The sequence below is a fragment of the Myxine glutinosa genome, chromosome 10 (assembly GCF_964187855.1).
Source record: "Myxine glutinosa chromosome 10, kmMyxGlut1.1, whole genome shotgun sequence".
NCBI classification, from domain to species: domain Eukaryota; kingdom Metazoa; phylum Chordata; class Myxini; order Myxiniformes; family Myxinidae; genus Myxine; species Myxine glutinosa.
This window is the reverse complement of record NC_136270.1, coordinates 3468631-3486181: the sequence shown is the minus strand read 5'-3', so window position 1 is coordinate 3486181 and position 17551 is coordinate 3468631. Positions and strand designations below refer to the sequence as shown.

The following is a 17551-nucleotide window of genomic DNA, read 5'->3' as shown; positions in this document are numbered from 1 at the left end:
TTAAACCATTTTTTTAATTTAATCTTTCCCCTTGTCTGTTCTGTACGTCTGAGTGGAGACGTCTCAACTTAGATATTAGGATTTGATTTTACATCAACATTCATTTTATCTCTGTGCCTTAATTTCATTAAATTTACTATTGTGCATTTCATTTGTTGTATTGTGGATTTTCCTTGTCTCGTTTCTGTGTTCGTGGGTTTCGGATATAAGCCCCGTCCCCATGAGCTACGTGCAGATAAGCACCCGGTTCCTTCGTCCGCACACGATGGACTGACCGCCAATTTTCGGCTTGACCGCTGGTCTTCATCGGCCATGGACCTGATGTGTATATATATATATATATATATATATATATATATATATATATATATATATATATATATATATACAGTATATATATATATATATATATATATATACATTTATATATACTGAAACGCAAAAGAAACTTACCACCTATGAAACCTTTAAATATCAACAATAACACTGCGTGTAGTAAATGTGTGAACTTATTTGTGGACAATAGTGTCCTCACTGTCAGACAAAATGGTCACGGATGGTCACTTGAACCTTCAATGGTCACTTCATAGCACAGCTGTTGAACAGCCGTTTTGACTGTCAGTGATTAGCCAAGGGGTACGGGATGATTTTAATGAGCTGCACGTGATGTCTTGATATTGGCTTTAAAAAGGGCAGTGCAAAATGGGCATTTCAATCAACATGCCACGATTGTCAAGGGATCAACGGCAGCGTGCCCTGGGCATGCTGCGAGGCGGACTGAGCTACCGTGAGGTGGCACGTCGCCTTGGCTGTTCACACCAGACGATATCGGCCCTGGTGGACAGAGACACCCTCCACAACTCTGCAGATGACAGACCTCGATCAGGGAGGCCAAGAGTCACCACTGCAAGGCAGGACAGGCAGATGGTCCGAAGTCACCTGCGGGATCGATTCCATCCGGCATCCCACACTGCAGCAGAAACTCCGGGGCGTGCAAACCCATGGATCTCCAATGATACTGCACGAAGACGACTGCATGACTATGGTCTGACTGCCAGAAGCCCATACAGAGGCCCCGTGATGACGGCTGCCCATCGCCGCAACCGACAGAGATGGTGCCAGCAGCATCAGCGGTGGACCTTGGTGCAGTGGAACGAGGTCGCTTTCAGCGATGAGTCAAGGTTCTGTGTGGACAGTCCTGATGGGCGTGAGCGTGTCTGGAGAAGAACTGGCGAGCGATATGCCGATTGTTGCGTGCGTCAAGCCAACAGGTGGGGTGGCCCAAGTGTGATGGTGTGGGCCGCCATATCAGGCCGGTACAGGACGCCACTGGTGGTTGTGGATGGGAATCTTAACACCCAGCGGTATGTGGATAACATCCTGCGACCTCATCTGCTGCCATTCCTGCTAGACAACCCAGAACTGAGAACCTTTCAGCATGACAACGCTCGTCCCCATGCTGCTCGCTTTACCACTGCATTTCTCCAAGGCGAGAACATCAACACCATGCAGTGGCCTGCGCTCTCCCCTGACCTGAATCCCATAGAACACCTGTGGGATGAGCTTGGGAGACACGTAGTTGGCAGGGCCAGGACACGGGCAGAGCTGCTTCAGACATTGAGGACTGAGTGGGACAGAATCCAGCAGCAATCCATCCAAAGACTGATAGGCAGTATACGCCGACGATGCACTGCCTGTATCCAAAACAATGGTGGCCACACACGCTATTGAAAGGGGACTGACATTGCACCCTGTGCTGTTCTGTACTGTAGAACAAACTGATGAGATGGTGTATCTTGGTCAAAAACTTGACATGTCATCAATAAAATGCCAATGTTTCAATTAGCAATTGTTGGTTTGTTTTATTTTGAACTGTTACAATTTTATTACATTTCAAACAAGTGGTAAGTTTCTTTTGCGTTTTCGGTCTTTTTGAAGTTGGTCAAAATGGTCAAAATGGTCAAATTTTTCGGTCAAAATGCCCATTTTGCACTGGCCTTTTTAAAGCCAATATCAAGACATCACGTGCAGCTCATTAAAATCATCCTGTACCCCTTGGCTAATCACTGATAGTCAAAACGGCTGTTCAACAGCTGTGCTATGAAGTGACCATTGAAGGTTCAAGTGACCATCCGTGACCATTTTGTCTGACAGTGAGGACACTATTGTCCACAAATAAGTTCACACATTTACTACACGCAGTGTTGTTGTTGATATTTAAAGGTTTCAAAGGTGGTAAGTTTCTTTTGCGTTTCAGTATATATATATATATATATATATATATATATATATATATATATATATATATATATATATATATATATATATATACTGTATATATTACAGTATGTGTGTGTGTGTGTGTGTGTGTATATAAAAGGCCTAAACGGTTTTAATGGAGGCGATAACCAATACGGATTTTACTATGTCGCACGGGAGGAACAAGGAAAATGGGGGCTGCGCAAGCGCTTAACTGCGACACTCCGATCCTGTCGAGGCATTTAACTCAAGCGGGCACAGGTTTGAATGGGAAAGGAAAATAATACAAGGGTTTATTGAACCGGAACGCAGGAACAGGAAAACGCGATAATAAACTAATGAGAAGCCTAAATTGGGACGTCCCCACACACAGATATCAGAAACGAGACACAGGAATATTAATGAAAGGAAAAGAACACGTTGTGTGAAATGTAATGGGGATTGGCCTTATCTGTCCCTCGTCTTGTCTTGGTATCGTCCACCACGCTGCTCCAAGCTCCGCTAGTGCTCACGTGCCACCAGGCCTTGCTCCAAATTCCAAAGCACCCACAAAGTCCCACAGCAGGAAAAGCACCGCGCGTCCAATGCAGGCTAGCGGCTCCAAGCAAGGTCGATCTTCACACGATCGACCTGCCACGTCCCAGTCAGCTCAACTGAAGCAAACGTGCAAGAAGCAAGCGAACACCACTCGGGCTATGACTCAACTCAACTCGGGCTGCGCAAGACGAAGCACCGGATGTCCAAAAAGGCTAGCTGCGCAAACAAGAGCACAAACCGCAAGAGATGCAAGAGCCGCTAGAGACTGCCAGAGCTGCGTAGGATGAAGAAGAGAAGAGCGAAAATGGCGTTCGGCGCTCCCTTAAATAACCTTTTCGGTGACGTCAGCCTTGGCGTGCTACCAACCAGCGACTTCCACCGAACCTTCCAGCTTCGCACCTCTCACACTCGTTGGCTGGAGGTTCGCGCCCAGCACGTCGACCAATCACAGGACCGTAGCGTGGCGATAGCTCGTAGCATGTAGCGTGGTGATAGCACATAGCGTGTAGCGTGGTGATAGCACATAGTGTGTAGCGTGGTGATAGCGCGTGGCACTCGATGTGGTTAGGCCTCTCGGAGGTGTAATTGGCAGCGGCCATCATCGGCGGTGCCCCGGCCTGGTTTCTTTGCTTGTTCCTTCCGAAGTCACTGTCAGGGAAGGGAGTCATTTAATGTTGCACTAAGGAGATCCCAACTAAGTGTCTACAGGTGTGCATTGCCATACGGGACAAAGGTTTGGCTGATCAGGTGAGACATACAGGGGCGCTACTCTTTAATCCCTACGCTACTTATCACTCGAACATCCTGGTATGCTCATAGGTATACTCTTACCCGACAAAACGCCTAAACACACAGACTTATTACAAGGTAGATTCCTTACCGTGACAGACGAAGCACGTTACCTACACAGATCTATCTGGCTCTACATATTGCTACCCCACCGACATAACAGTATATATATATATATATATATATATATATATATGTATATATATATATATATATATATATATATATATATATATATATATATATATATATATATATATATATATATATATATATATATATATCGAGGCGGTGCTTGTTTCAAAGTTTCATCGACTATTTATTTATTTATTATGTACACATTTCCACCAAGGCAGCAATTTCGATGCAACTTTCCCCACGGGGCTGCAACACCTTGCCGTTTCTATTTTCATCTTATTTTTTGTTTGACGCTGCTTCTCGAATGCATATTATGTAAAATGCATATTATGTAAAATGGCATGTAAAAAAGCCACACCTGAGATTCACCTATGAGTCATCTCATCTTGATCTGCACGTAAGCCACGACGTGACAAAATTGATTTCGTAACTGTCTACTCCCTCCCTTTTATAGCTCCGCCCACCACCCGCAACTTGGATGTGCATTGAAATAGGGAACACCTGCTGCATGGTGAAAATTAAATAAAACCCCACGATCTACCTTCATTGGTGGACTCGTTAGTGCAGAGTGCATGTTTGAATGTTTCTTGAGTTTGGTGACATAAACCATTCTCGCTAAACCCTGATCTTATTTGGTGCAAGCTATAATGTTGCAGATCGTGAAGTGTTCATTCAGGTCTCTGTCTGTTTGTTATTTTAACAATAGTTCCTTTGTTGTTTGGTTTGTACTTTGACTAATTTATGACCTGGAGTCTCACAGTGGATCAGACTCGGCAACAGTTGTTAGGGTGAGAAGTGCATGGAAGAATTTTCGGGAACTGGGTGGCGTGCTGACGAGGAGGGGAGTGTCGTTGAAGCTGAAGGGAAAGGTGTATGCTGCATGTGTGAGAAATGTTATGATTTATGGGAGCGAGACATGGGCAATGAATGTAGAGCAGCAACAAAGGCTGGAAAGGGTGGAAATGCTAATGGTTCGGTGGATGTGTGGAGTATCGTTGAGAGAGGAAGACAAATGATGAATTGCGAAAGATGATGGGAATAGAGCCTGTGATTGATGCTGTGAAGAGGAACATGTTGAGATGGTTTGGTCATGTGTTGAGGAAGGATGAAAGTGACTGGTTGAGAAGAGTGATGGAAATGAATGTAGAAGGAAGTAGAGGATGGGGAAGACCGAGAAAGACTTGGCTAAAGATGGTGGAAGAAGAAATGCGGGCAAGGGGGTTAACAAGGAGAGATGCAGAAAATAGGGCAAGATGGAGAAGATTGTCATGGGGACCGCAAGGCTAACATCCGCTCTGGCAGGGAAAATGGCCTTAAAATGCCTGTTGTTGTTGTTGTTGTTGTTGTTGTAGTAGTCTCACAGTGTCCACCCTTTCGTGTCCATGTGCTAATCCCTGCCAATTTTGATGGATCTCCTCCCTGGATCTGTCCTGTGCTGCCTGAGCTGGAGCCTGCTCACCACAAATCCTCAAGACCTTGCTTGTTGTCTCGCCATTGTGTGTAAATGTGATTGTGTGCTCGTGGCACTCTAGGTTTCTGTACCTGTATTGAATATTTATTAGCCCATCCCCGCGCAGCGAGAGACGGCGATTTGCAATCACGTCTGTCTGTCTGTCCGCGCCGTAACTTTTTTTTTTACCATTTGAGCTTTTGTCATCAAATTTTCAATAAAGCTTTATCATAATATGGAGGACAAATTTATAATTTTATCAAAAGGTCAAAGGTCAACGTCACCTAAAATCATCAATTTTCATCCAATTGACCTGAAATTTCAATTTACCATGAGTTTTGTCATCAAATTTTCAACAAAGCTTCCTTATGATAATATGGAGGACAAATTGATAATTGTCAAAAGGTCAAAGGTCAAAGGTCAGAGTCACATAAAATCGTCAATTTTCATCCCATTGACCTGAAATTGTAAGAATTTGCGTATTGAGTCACTGAATTGGTTCACCAATAAAAAGAATTTTTTATATCAAAAGGCCAAAGGTCAACGTTGTATAAAATAATCAATTTCCATCTGATTGAGCTGAAATTTGAGGTTTTGCATATTGAGTCACTGACGCTTATTGCTTTTGAGATCAAAAGGTCAAGGTCGCCTAAAATCGGCAATTTTTTGTAGCTGTTTTCAACGTGTTTAGCATACTGAATAAGAAGAAGAAGTCTAAATATAAAAAGCGGACGCGGACAGGTTTTTTTTTTTTTTTTTTTTTGTATACAAGGTCGAGGCTCGTGAAAGAGCGAACATTAATCACACAGAAAGACAAACCGACATAAAACATATAACATCGGGAGCGGTAGACAAGATGGGGAGAGGGGGAAGGACACAAACACAACATTTGAGAGCAGGGACCGAGAGACATGGAGACATCGAGAGATCTGAGAGAGGGCGAGGGCTTTCGGGGGGGGGAGGGGCATGGGAAGGGGGCGGTGGGAGAGGTATAAAACATATGGACACTGCCAGGACTTCCAGGAAAGAAGTTGGAATTTCAAACAAGGTGGATCTGGGGTGAATTAGCGGGGGTAGAAAAGATCAAGGTTTTGGATGGGGGAAGATAAGAGTTGGTGGTGAACAGCTGTTTTAAAGACCTGGAGGGAGGAGTGGGATTGAAGGGAGTGAGGGAGTTTGTTCCAGAGGCGGGAGAAAAGAGGAATGAAAGAGTGAAGGTGAGCAGAGAGCCGAGATTTTGGCAGTTTAACCATCAGAGGGTTGCTGGCAGATCTTGTGCGACCTGTAGGAATATTTGGGGGACAGAGCACAGAGAGAGCTGGGGGTGCAAGGCCGGAGAGGAGTCGGTAGAAGACAGAAAGACCACCTACCTGCCTGCGGTGAGTGAGTGAAAGGCCCTCAGAGATAGCTTCATCGCAGGAGATTCCAATAATTCTGAAAGCTTTGGTTTCAACAGCGTGAAGCCGAGCTAGGTGTGAGGCAGGAGCACCGGCCCATAGGGGAGAACAGCATTCCATTGAGCTGCGGATGAAAGCCTTGTATGTGGTGAGGAGCTCAGGTGTGCCGAGGAAGGACTTCGCACGACGGAGGATGCCCAGTCGGCGACTGGCTTTGGAGGCCAGCTTGGAAATGTGGTTTTCCCAAGAAAGATCATGGCAGATAGTGAGACCCAAAAGCTTGAGCGACAGAACTTCTTGGAGAGGATTGTTGAGAAAGTAGATGGGAGGGTTGTCCAGTCGATCTTTTCGGAGAGACATAGTAAGAGTGTGAGATTTGTCAGGATTGAAAGACATGTTCCACTTGTTTGACCAGTCTGTGATTTTGTCCAAGTCTTCAGAGAGTGAGGAGGCTGCAGACTGCCGATCTGAGGGAAGAGGTATGGAGCGGCAGAGAGTGGAGTCATCAGCAAAGAGATAGAGAGGATTTTCAAGAGAGTCAGAGAGATCATTGATGAAGACCAGAAAAAGCACGGGGCCCAGAACACTGCCTTGGGGAACTCCAGCCTGAACAGGAAGAGGAGATGAGAGAAACCCATTCAGGGCCACACGTTGACGACGACGAGAGAGGAAGTCCGCCAGCCAATTGTGGAGATTTCCATGGATACCAAAGGAGGAGAGTTTGGTGAGCAGAGCGGGGTGCCAGACCGTGTCGAAGGCACGTGATATGTCGAGGGAGACAGCTCTAATTTCCTGTTTGGCATTGAGGACCTCCATCCATTGTTGAGACAGCAGAAGCAGCATGTCCAGAGTAGAGTGACCTGGTCTGAAACCAAATTGATGATCAGAGATCAAGCCATTGGAGAAGAGGAAAGATTTCATATCCGAAGCAATGATGGATTCCATGACTTTGCTGATAATTGGGAGAAGGCTGATTGGTCTGTAGTTGCTAGGATCTGTTTTTGCACCTTTTTTGTGCAAAGCGGTGATGTTGGCTGATTTCCAAGCAGATGGCAGTTGACCTTGAGCAAAAGAGAGGGTGAAGAGAACAGAGAGAGGGTGAGATAGAGTGGCAGAGCAGGATTTTAGGACCCGTGGGCTGATGCCGTCGGGTCCAGTTGCAGAATCAGAGTCGAGGGTTGACAGAAACTTTTCCACCTTGTCAGGAGGAAAGGACATGGAGTCCAGGAGCAGCAGGGTACGACTGGGTATGGTGGGTACAGAGAGGGATGGGTTTGGGCCACAAGATTTAGAGGCAAACACAGAGTTGAGGCATTCAGCTTTTTCACGTGCGGAGTCAGCAGTGTAGCCGTTTGAGGTAAGGGAGGGGATGGAGGGGGAACAAACACCAGAAACGGATTTGACCAGACGCCACCAGGATTTGGAAGAGGGAGACAGATAAGAGAGTTCGGTCTTGAGAACGGAGATATATTGTTTCCTGGCTCTCCTGAGGGTGGACACACACTTGTTTCGGGCTTTGTGAAAGGAAATGAGATTCCTTCCGTTGGATTTGCTTTCCAGGAGACGAAGGCAAGTTGTTTCTGGGCAACAGCCTCACCACAAGATTCCGTGTACCATGGACGGGAGGAAGGGTATGACAACTGAAGACGAGATGGGATAAATCTATGCATGAGAGAGAGCAATTTACTTTGGAAGAATTCCCAGGATGGGTTGATGTCAGAGGTGGTAGAGATGGGAGACCAGTCCAGATGATTGATGGCTGCTTGAAGACCGTGCCAGTTGGCCTGAGTGAAATGCCAGACTCGTCGACGCTGAGCAGGCTCCCTGAGGATGGTCAGAGAGATGTCCACTTTAACAAGGACATGATAAGATGATCCGATTGGAGCAGAAGAAGAGCAGCAGACATTTTCAGGGAAGTTAGTCATAACCAAGTCCAGGAGAGAAGATGTTCCGTTGACTGAGATCCGGGTCGGGAAATTGACAGATTGTGTCAGTCCCAGTGAGTCGCAGAAGTCCTTTGCTGAGGAGCAATGGCTGGTGAGAGAGGTACCCACACCCAGCCAACTGGCATGATGACAGTTGAAATCACCACATATGAGGAAGAGAGAGTTGGGATGAGTAGATAGAAGTTGGTCCATATTATCAGACAGCGAGATGTAGATGGAGTCATCACTGTTTGGTGGACGGTACAACACACATATGAACAAGAGGTGGGAGCGAAGGGGAAGCCGTAGCCAGAGGTATTCCTGGGGGTGAGGTGGAGAGAGTGCAGTGTAGGTTTTCAGTGCAGTGCAGGTTTTCTAGTTTATTCATTCATTACCGTCTATCTTTCACAAAATTATTCTCAGTTTGTGTCATCTCATGTGTTTAATTGATCTGTTATTGCTTGAGAATACGTCTTGCTTTATTCCCACCTCTCACATGCGCGAACAGTTTTAGCCCATGTGGAAATCCCTGTGGGAGACAAATTGGGTAAAGAAGCTCGTTTTAAGAGACTGGTGGGATACAGATCCCATCCGGGAAAAGGAACTTCATTCCCCGCTTGGGTGAGGTCTCTATTAATTTGGCCATTCGCGAAGCACATCACTTCACCATGTGGACTCGGCTTCATCGTGGGAGATTCCAATAATCTTGAATGACTTGGATTCCATGGCCTCAAGCAGAGCAAGGTGCGAGGCAGGGGCGCCAGCCCAAAGCGCTGAGATGTACTCCATCAAACTGCTGACGAAGGCTGTGTAAGCGGATACAAGTTCAGGTGTGCAAAGGAGGGATTTGTACCACGGAGGATGCCCGGTCTGTAACTGGCTTTGGAGGCCTACTTTCAAATGTGGTTTACCTAAGAAAGATCGTAGATGACAATGCGACAAAGGAGTTTGAATGACTAAACACAAGAGGATTGTTAAGAAAGTAGAGGAGGGTTTGGTTGATGGTCCTTTCAGTGAAAGTGTGAGATTGATTAGGTTTGAAACACATTCCAAGTGTTTAACCAGTTTGTGATAAGTTTCAAGGTCTGAAGAGAGGGAAGAGGATACAGCCTGCCTGTCTGAAGGATGAGGAATGCCACAGCAGATGGTGGAGTCATCAGCCAATAGATAAAGAGGATCCAGACAGAGATCATCAATGAAGATCAGGAATAGGACTTTGCCCCGAAACTGCCAGAGGACACTCCAGTCTTGACAGGGAAAGGAGATGAAAGGATTCCATTGAGAGCTACACATTGTATGGAGTTGGCCTTGGATGATGTAGGCATAGAGTTTGGAGAGCAAAGTGGGGTGCCAGATCATCAAAAACGTGATATATGTTTAGACGGCCTTGATCTTACATCTGACAATGAGGGCCTCCATATATTGTGGGGTGAGTAGAAGCAGCATGTCCAAAGTAGAATGACTTGTTCTGGAACTAATTTGGAGATCTGTGATGAGGTTGTTGAAGAAAACGAAGGAATTCATATAAAGTGTGATGATGGATTCCATGACCTTGCTGACGAATGGAAGTAAGCTGATAGTTCTGTAGTTTAGGGGATCGGGTTTTGCACCTTTTTCTATAATGCAGTGATGTTGGTGGATTTCGATATAGTTCGATGATGATCAAGGGTAAATGATAAGGCCAAAAGGGCAGAGAGAGGAAGTGCAATAGCAGCAGAGCAGGTTTTTAAGGACGTGAGCTGATGACTCTGCTACTGGACCAGATGGCAAGGGTTGAAAGAACCGAGGGTTGAAAAGACAGAGACCAGAAGCAATTGGGTATGACAGGGAATTGTAGGTACCGAGAGTGAGGGATTGTAGACAACAACATTTGGAAGCAAACAAAGAATCGAGGCATTCAGCCTTCTCAGGAGCGGAGTCGGCTGTGGGGTCATTTGAGGAGAGGGAAGGGATGGAAGTGGAGCTTACACCAGAGAGAGGCTTGACTTGACCAGAGAGAGACTGGACAAGTTGCCACCAGGTATAAGAGGAGGGAGACAAGTTAGAAAGTTCAATCTTAAGGTTGGAAAGATGTTTTCCCTCTTGTGTAGGACCTGGACTCCTGGAGAGTGGATGACAGATCAAGTGCTTCGGTGAGAGACGTTTGCAAAATATGCTTTGTGAAGAAGGGGAAGAATAGATTGTGATGAAGAAGAACACATGAGGTGCTGATGTCAGAGAAATAAAGGAAGCATTGTAATACATTTTCAGAAGCTTTTACAGGGAGAAGGAACGAAATGTTCTTTGCAGGAAGAAGATATTGAGAAAATGATAGAGGAAAAGGGGAAGCATTCAGGGATTACAAGGCAGAATAAGATCGTGTTTTGAAGTGAACGAGTTTTTTTTTGGGGGGGGGGGGGAGAGATAAAAAAATTGAAGCGAGTGGAAATAGTTTCGCGTTCAAAAGGCAAAAAGGACAAAAAAAAACGTTGTGGGGGGGGGGGGGGGGAGAAGAGAAACAGAAACAGACAAAATCTCAAAACCGAGACGATTAGGCTCCGGCTATCCAAGAAGGGCTAAATTAAATTTTTAAATTATAATTTAAACGAACTAATTTTTAACTATTTTAAATCCTTTTTAATGAATTCATTAAAAAAAATTGCTATTAAAATTTTTAATTTAATTTTTTAAAATTAATTGATTGATTTTAATTTAAATATTAATTTTAAATTTCAATTTAATTTCTGACCATTTCGTCTGAACAAAAAAGAACGAATTCAACGATATTGACAACAATATCATTTGACAACAAATGATTTATCATGGCTATTTTTTTTATTTTTATGAAAATACAAACACACACGAACTAAAATAACAGAAAGACAGACGGATCCGGTTCGGGAAAACTTAACTTTGAATGAGGTGGAAGGGCTGACCTACCTGCGCAGCAACCCCGAACCAGAAAGCTAAAAGGGTCTTAAAAGGTGTAAGGGTCTAACATACTGGCACGCAATATCACGTTACAATTGTTCAAGACTACATTGGTCACAACGACCTTCATGTAAAAACGAGTAGTCCCAAATGGAACAGACGCTCGTCTCCCAATGGAGAGCGATCAAAGTTGGGGTGCATTAGGTGATGAAGTTGATTTTCAGTTTGATTCGATGGAAACATTAGGGGTCCGTGGGGGCTGAAATGTCTGATTACGTGATTGTATTAGTGCAGTGAAAACTATGTAGGATGAACGTGTCCTCAATTGATGAAAATCTTTCCATTAGTTCTTATCTAGTGAAATCAATTAAACCCTTCTAGACTCCAAAGGGGTCCAAAAGGGTCCACGGGTCTAGGAGGTATAAAGGGTGGAAGGGTCTAAACCCTACATGGTGTAAGGGGCTAAAGTGGTCTAAAGTGTTGAAATGGTCTAAAAATGACTAAAAAGGTCTGAAAAGGACTAAAAAGGTCTGAAAAGGACATAAAGGTCTACATTTCTTTCGGGTATAAAGGGTGTAAAGGTCTTAAGGGTATATAGGACTTTAATGGGTCATAAGAGGTCTAAAGGATCTAAAGGGCATAAGGGTCTAAAGTGTTGAAAGGATCTTAGGTCTAAAGGGGTTTAAAGAGTCTAAGCAGTATAAAGATCAAAAGGGTCTTCAAGTGGAAGTGGTCTATCGGGTCTATTGGGGTTTGAAGGGTCATAAGGGGTCTAAAGGTCTGTGAGCCAGGTCTAAATGTCTAAAGGGTATGTTCCAAAAGGATTTAGGATCTAACGGGTCAAAAGAATGTGAATGTCTAAAAAAAGGTCTTAAAAGGTCTAAGGGGTTTAAAGGGTCAAGGAGTCTAAATATTATAATGGGTTTAGAGGGTCTAAACTCTAAAGTGTCTAAAGGGTTCTTAATAGTCGAAAGGGTCTATGGAGTCTAAAGATCCAAAAGGTACATTCCATTTGAAGATGGGGTCTGAAGGTCTAAAGGGTATAATAGATAGGGTCTTAAGTGTCAAAAGGGTCTTATAATGGTAAAATGACTATAAAAGTACAGCCCCCTTCTGCCTCCACCCCAACTCTCTGTCCTCTTCTCCCCCTTTTCCCCTATTATTTCAAGCAAAATGGCATTAATGACATTAAACGTTTAAAATTTAATCAAGAGGTTGAATAAGTTTTGATTACAGTTTTTTCCGATTGCATAGACACTAAAATCAAAAGTATTACACAATTATCAAAACCTTACACTCAAGGAGCAAAACATCGGCCCAGATTTGCACCACTATAAGCACAATGTCAGCCTCACACCTTTTACAAAACAATACACACAGTGATTTGCAAAACACTAAACACACTTGTATACATTAGACACAGAAGTATATCATGATGTCACATCCTTGCAATTCCAAAGCACTGACTGTCAAATTACCACACCTATGAGCCAATCGGTTAAACACAGCCAGCAGGTGCGCAAACACACGATTGCTTAATTGTAGACACACCAATCAGGTTTAAGCACTATAAAAATGCAGCAGGTGAGTTCACCTGTCTTCAACCAAAATGGAAGGAGTCAGAAGACGAAGAGTGAGGGTGATAGGGGGAATCCACGGAGGAGGAGAAGGAGGTAGAGGAAGAGGAAGACCTGAAGCAGGAGGAGAACGTGCTCAAAGAAGAAGAGGACCAAATTTATCAAATGAAATTCGCGCAACACTAGTTGACCATGTCGTGAACCACGGATTGGCGCTGAGGGAGGCTGGACTAAGAGTTCAGCCAAATCTTAGCAGATATACAGTGGCATCTGTCATTAGGACATTTCGACAAGAAAACAGGTAAAATACAATCTGTCGACAGTTTACAGTAATCAGCTGCTTATTGCATGCACCATGTCAGCACTTGTGATACCCCTTCCTGTGACATTTTACAGCAGGTTACATGTCTTTTTTTCTACATAGGATTGAGGGTCGAGAACGACAAGGAGGAAGGGGGCCAATATTCACGCAAGAACAAGAGAGAGAGATCATAAACATGGTTTTGGCCAATAATGCTATCAAGCTCAGAGAAATTCAAGCCAACGTTATCGGTGACCATGCCATTTTCAATAATGTCCATCAGGTCTCTCTGTCAACACTGGCACGCATCCTGAAAAGACATCAGGTTCAAATGAAACAAGTTTATCGAGTGCCTTTTGAGCGGAATTCAGAGAGGGTCAAACAGCTGCGGCATGAGTACGTGGAGGTACGTATTGTTCACTTTAGCACTGTGATGTTGCATACTGCACACGTAACCTTTTTACATGTAAATTTACTGTATACTAGATCTATGCTGAACTACACAATCTTGTCTTTCACTGTATTTCAGAGAGTTTTACAGATGGATGCTGAGGAAATCCCGCATGACTTCATATACATCGATGAGGCAGGGTTCAACCTCACAAAAGCAAGAAGGAGAGGCAGAAATATCATTGGCCACAGGGCTATATTAATCAATGTCCCAGGGCAACGTGGGGGTACCATCACCCTTTGCGCTGCCATTGCACAGACTGGGGTCCTCCTCCGTCATGCCAATATGGGCCCTTACAACACACCTCACATTCTCACATTTTTGGACCGATTGCACAACATCGTCACAGCAGTAAACCAAGTGCACCAGATGCAATACATTGTCGTCTGGGACAATGTGTCGTTCCACCGCTCTGCTCTGGTCCAGAACTGGTTTCAACACCATCCACAGTTTACAGTACTATACCTTCCACCATACTCTCCGTTTCTAAACCCAATCGAAGAGTTTTTCTCGGCATGGCGGTGGAGGGTTTACGATCTCCGGCCCCAAGCTCAGGTACCCCTCATTCAGGCCATGGAGGAGGCCTGTGACCAAATCGACGCCGCAGCTGTGCAAGGATGGATCCGACATTCGAGACGGTTCTTCCCACGTTGTCTTGCCAATGAGGATATCGCCTGTGATGTTGATGAAATTCTCTGGCCAGATCCAGCTAGGCGAAGAGATAATGTCTAGTATTTTCTGTACTGTGGCGGACACAAAAGCCCACTGGCGTGGTTACATCATTCCACGCACGAAGTGGGCGGTGGCCACGCCCGAGGGGTAGGCGTGGCCTCATGAGATACACCGGGCGACCAGCCCGGAGGAGTAGAGTGTTACAGTGTAGTCTTACAATAAAGACATTTATATGTTACCGCTTGTCCGCTTCCTCCTTGCTCACAAGCAGCGCGCGTAACGCCGCACTTTACTGGTGACCCTCGACGTTGGATCTGCCGGAGCGATCCTTCCACACGCGACGCCATCGCCATGGCCGCCTTCGTCAAACTTCCGGAATTTTGGGAGGCTCAGGCCGAAGTCTGGTTCGTCCAGGCCGAAGCCCAATTTCAGCTTCGGCGCCTCACCAACGACGACCTGCGCTACTGCCATGTCGTCGCCTCCCTCGGGCCCGGCACGGCCGCTCGAGTTGTGTCCGTCCTTCGCCACCCACCGGACGGCCACAAGTACGAGGCACTCAAGCGGCTACTCCTAGCCACGTTCGGCCTCACGGACGACGCACGGGCCGATCGCCTCCTGGATCTCCCCGAGCTCGGTGAGACGCGCCCGTCGGTCCGAATGGACCATATGCTGTCACTGTTGGGCGACGAAGCCCCCGGTTCGCTATTCCGGGCGCTTTTCCGTCGCCAACTTCCAGCGCAGGTTCGCCTCGCGTTGGCCGGGACCGGGCTAACGGAACCCCGAGCATTGGCGGCCGAGGCGGACAAGTACTTCGCCGCTTCGGACACACGGGCGAGCGATGGCGTGGCCGTCACGGCCTTCGACGCTGATGTTCCACAGCATCATCTTCTACAGCACGCTGATGTTCCACAGCATCATCTTCTACAGCACGCTGATGTTCCACAGCATCATCTTCTACAGCACGCTGATGTTCCACAGCATCATCTTCTACAGCACGCTGTGGTTCAGCAGCATGCTGATACGCACCTCGTGAACGCCGCCACGCCCCGCCCACCGCCGCGGCGAAAACCGCCACCACGGGGAAACCCGTCGACTCCACCGGCCTGGCGGAGCCAGCCGCGCTCCTCGAGCTCCACCACCTGGTGCTGGGTCCACGCCAAGTTCGGCCACGAAGCTCGGCGGTGTCATCCGCCGTGCTCCTTCAACGGGTCGGGAAACGCCCGGGCCGGCGCTCAATTGTGGCGATGAGCGCCGGCCGTTCGAGCAGCCTGCTGTTCATAACGGACACCTTCTCCGGGCGCCGTTACCTGTGCGACACGGGAGCACAGGTGAGTGTCATTCCCGCCGGCACGTCAGACAAGCACGCCGCGGGTGGGGGCCCCGCGCTGCTTGCCGCGAACGGGACGCCCATCCGTACGTACGGAAAACGCTGCCTCTCTCTGCGGTTTGGAGGGCAGGTTTTCCGATGGACGTTCGTCACCGCCGACGTGCCAATGGCACTGCTTGGCGCGGACTTCCTGTGCGCTAATGGGCTCCTGGTCGACGTCAAGCGCAGACGGCTTGTCCAGGCCGAGACGTTCAGCTCGCTCGCATGTGCGTTGCCCAGCTCAACGAGCGGCTTGCCAAGCGGCTTGCCGAACGATTCGGTTCCGGCCACGTTGGTCTGTACGCTTCCGGCAGCGGACGCATTCACCCGCCTCCTCGCCGGCTTCCCGGCCCTCACGCGGCCCACCTTCTCGGCGGGGGCCGTCAAGCACGGGGTGGCCCATCACATCCCCACCGTCGGGCCACCGGTCTACGCCCGGGCACGCCGCCTCGAGCCGACGAAGCTGGCGGTGGCAAAAGCGGAGTTCGCTACCCTGGAGCGACTCGGCATCGTTCGGCGCTCAGAGAGCGCTTGGGCGTCGCCGCTGCACATCGTGCCGAAGCCCGGCGGGGGATGGCGACCGTGCGGGGACTATCGCCGTCTCAATGACGCCACGACTCCCGACCGCTACCCCGTCCCCCACATTCAGGACTTTTCCGCCCGTTTGGCGGGCAGGTCCTTCTTCTCGAAGGTGGACCTCATACGCGGCTACCATCAGGTCCCCGTCAGGCCGGAGGACGTCCCGAAGACGGCGGTCATCACGCCATTCGGACTCTTCGAGTTCCTGCGCATGCCCTTCGGTCTGAAGAATGCGGCTCAGGCGTTCCAGCGACTGATGGACAGCGTCCTGCGCGACTTGGATTTTGTCTACGTCTACCTGGACGATATCCTCGTCGCCAGCGCGTCCCGCGAAGAGCACCTACGCCACCTCCGCACGCTCTTCGAACGCCTGGGCCAGCATGGCCTGATTGTGAACCCCGCAAAGTGCCGGTTCGGCGCCGCCACAATCGATTTTCTGGGGCACCGTGTCACCAGGCACGGAGCCGTCCCCCTGCCGGCCAAGGTGGAGGCGGTGAAGGGGTTTCCGCGCCCCCGCACGATCAGAGGGCTGCAGGAGTTCCTGGGCATGGTGAACTTTTACCATCGGTTCCTGCCCCGTATCGCCCAGCTCCTGCGCCCCCTGCACGAAGCTCTCCGAGGTAAGCCGGGCAAAGGCGACGTTACCTGGACCGAGCAGATGGACACGGCGTTCACGGGCGCGAAGCTCGCTTTGGCTAACGCCACCATGCTCGCGCACCCGGCGCCCGATGCACCGATCGCCCTCACCACCGATGCCTCGGACTACGCGGTGGGCGCGGTGCACGAGCAATGGGTGCGTGGAGCTTGGCAACCGCTGGCGTTCTTTAGCCGGCAGCTTCGCCCGCCCGAACGCCGTTACAGTACCTTCGACCGCGAGTTGCTCGGACTTCACTTGGCGGTCAGGCACTTCCGCCATCTGCTCGAGGGCCGGGCGTTCACTGCCTTCGTCGACCACAAGCCGCTGATCTTCGCGATGGGCAAGGTCACCGAGCCGTGGTCGGCCCGGCAGCAGCGTCACCTCTCGGCCGTGTCCGAGTACACGACGGACATCCAGCACGTCGCGGGGAAGGACAACCCGGTTGCGGATTGCCTTTCCCGGGCCGTCGCCCACGCAGTCCACCTCGGCATCGACTATGCCCGGATGGCAGCGGACCAGGCCGCTGACCCCGACGTCCAGGCCTTGCGGACCGCCGTCACGGG

General features: G+C 48.2%; 2 protein-coding genes across 2 annotated transcripts in view; one reads left to right on the top strand and one right to left on the bottom strand.

The window, feature by feature from the left end:
• LOC137434292 (trafficking kinesin-binding protein 1) overlaps positions 1-17551 on the bottom strand; it is a 1208017-nt gene that overhangs the window by 160041 nt on the left and 1030425 nt on the right. The gene's annotated exons all lie outside the window — the stretch shown is intronic.
• On the top strand, positions 12867-14474 carry LOC144894126 (uncharacterized). Its single transcript, XM_078786215.1, has 3 exons — positions 12867-13283; positions 13407-13689; positions 13813-14474. The coding sequence occupies exons 1-3, from the start codon at positions 13015-13017 to the stop codon at positions 14464-14466; spliced, it is 1206 nt and encodes a 401-aa protein (XP_078642341.1). The 5' UTR covers positions 12867-13014; the 3' UTR covers positions 14467-14474.

What these genes read in the sequence shown, in the direction of transcription:
- LOC144894126 (XM_078786215.1), top strand. Translation starts at nt 13,015, where the DNA reads ATGGAAGGAGTCAGAAGACGAAGAGTGAGGGTGATAGGGGGAATCCAC. An exon ending in ACATTTCGACAAGAAAACAG is followed by an intron (nt 13,284 to 13,406) that starts GTAAAATACAAT and finishes TTTTCTACATAG; the next exon opens with GATTGAGGGTCGAGAACGAC. An exon ending in TGCGGCATGAGTACGTGGAG is followed by an intron (nt 13,690 to 13,812) that starts GTACGTATTGTT and finishes ACTGTATTTCAG; the next exon opens with AGAGTTTTACAGATGGATGC.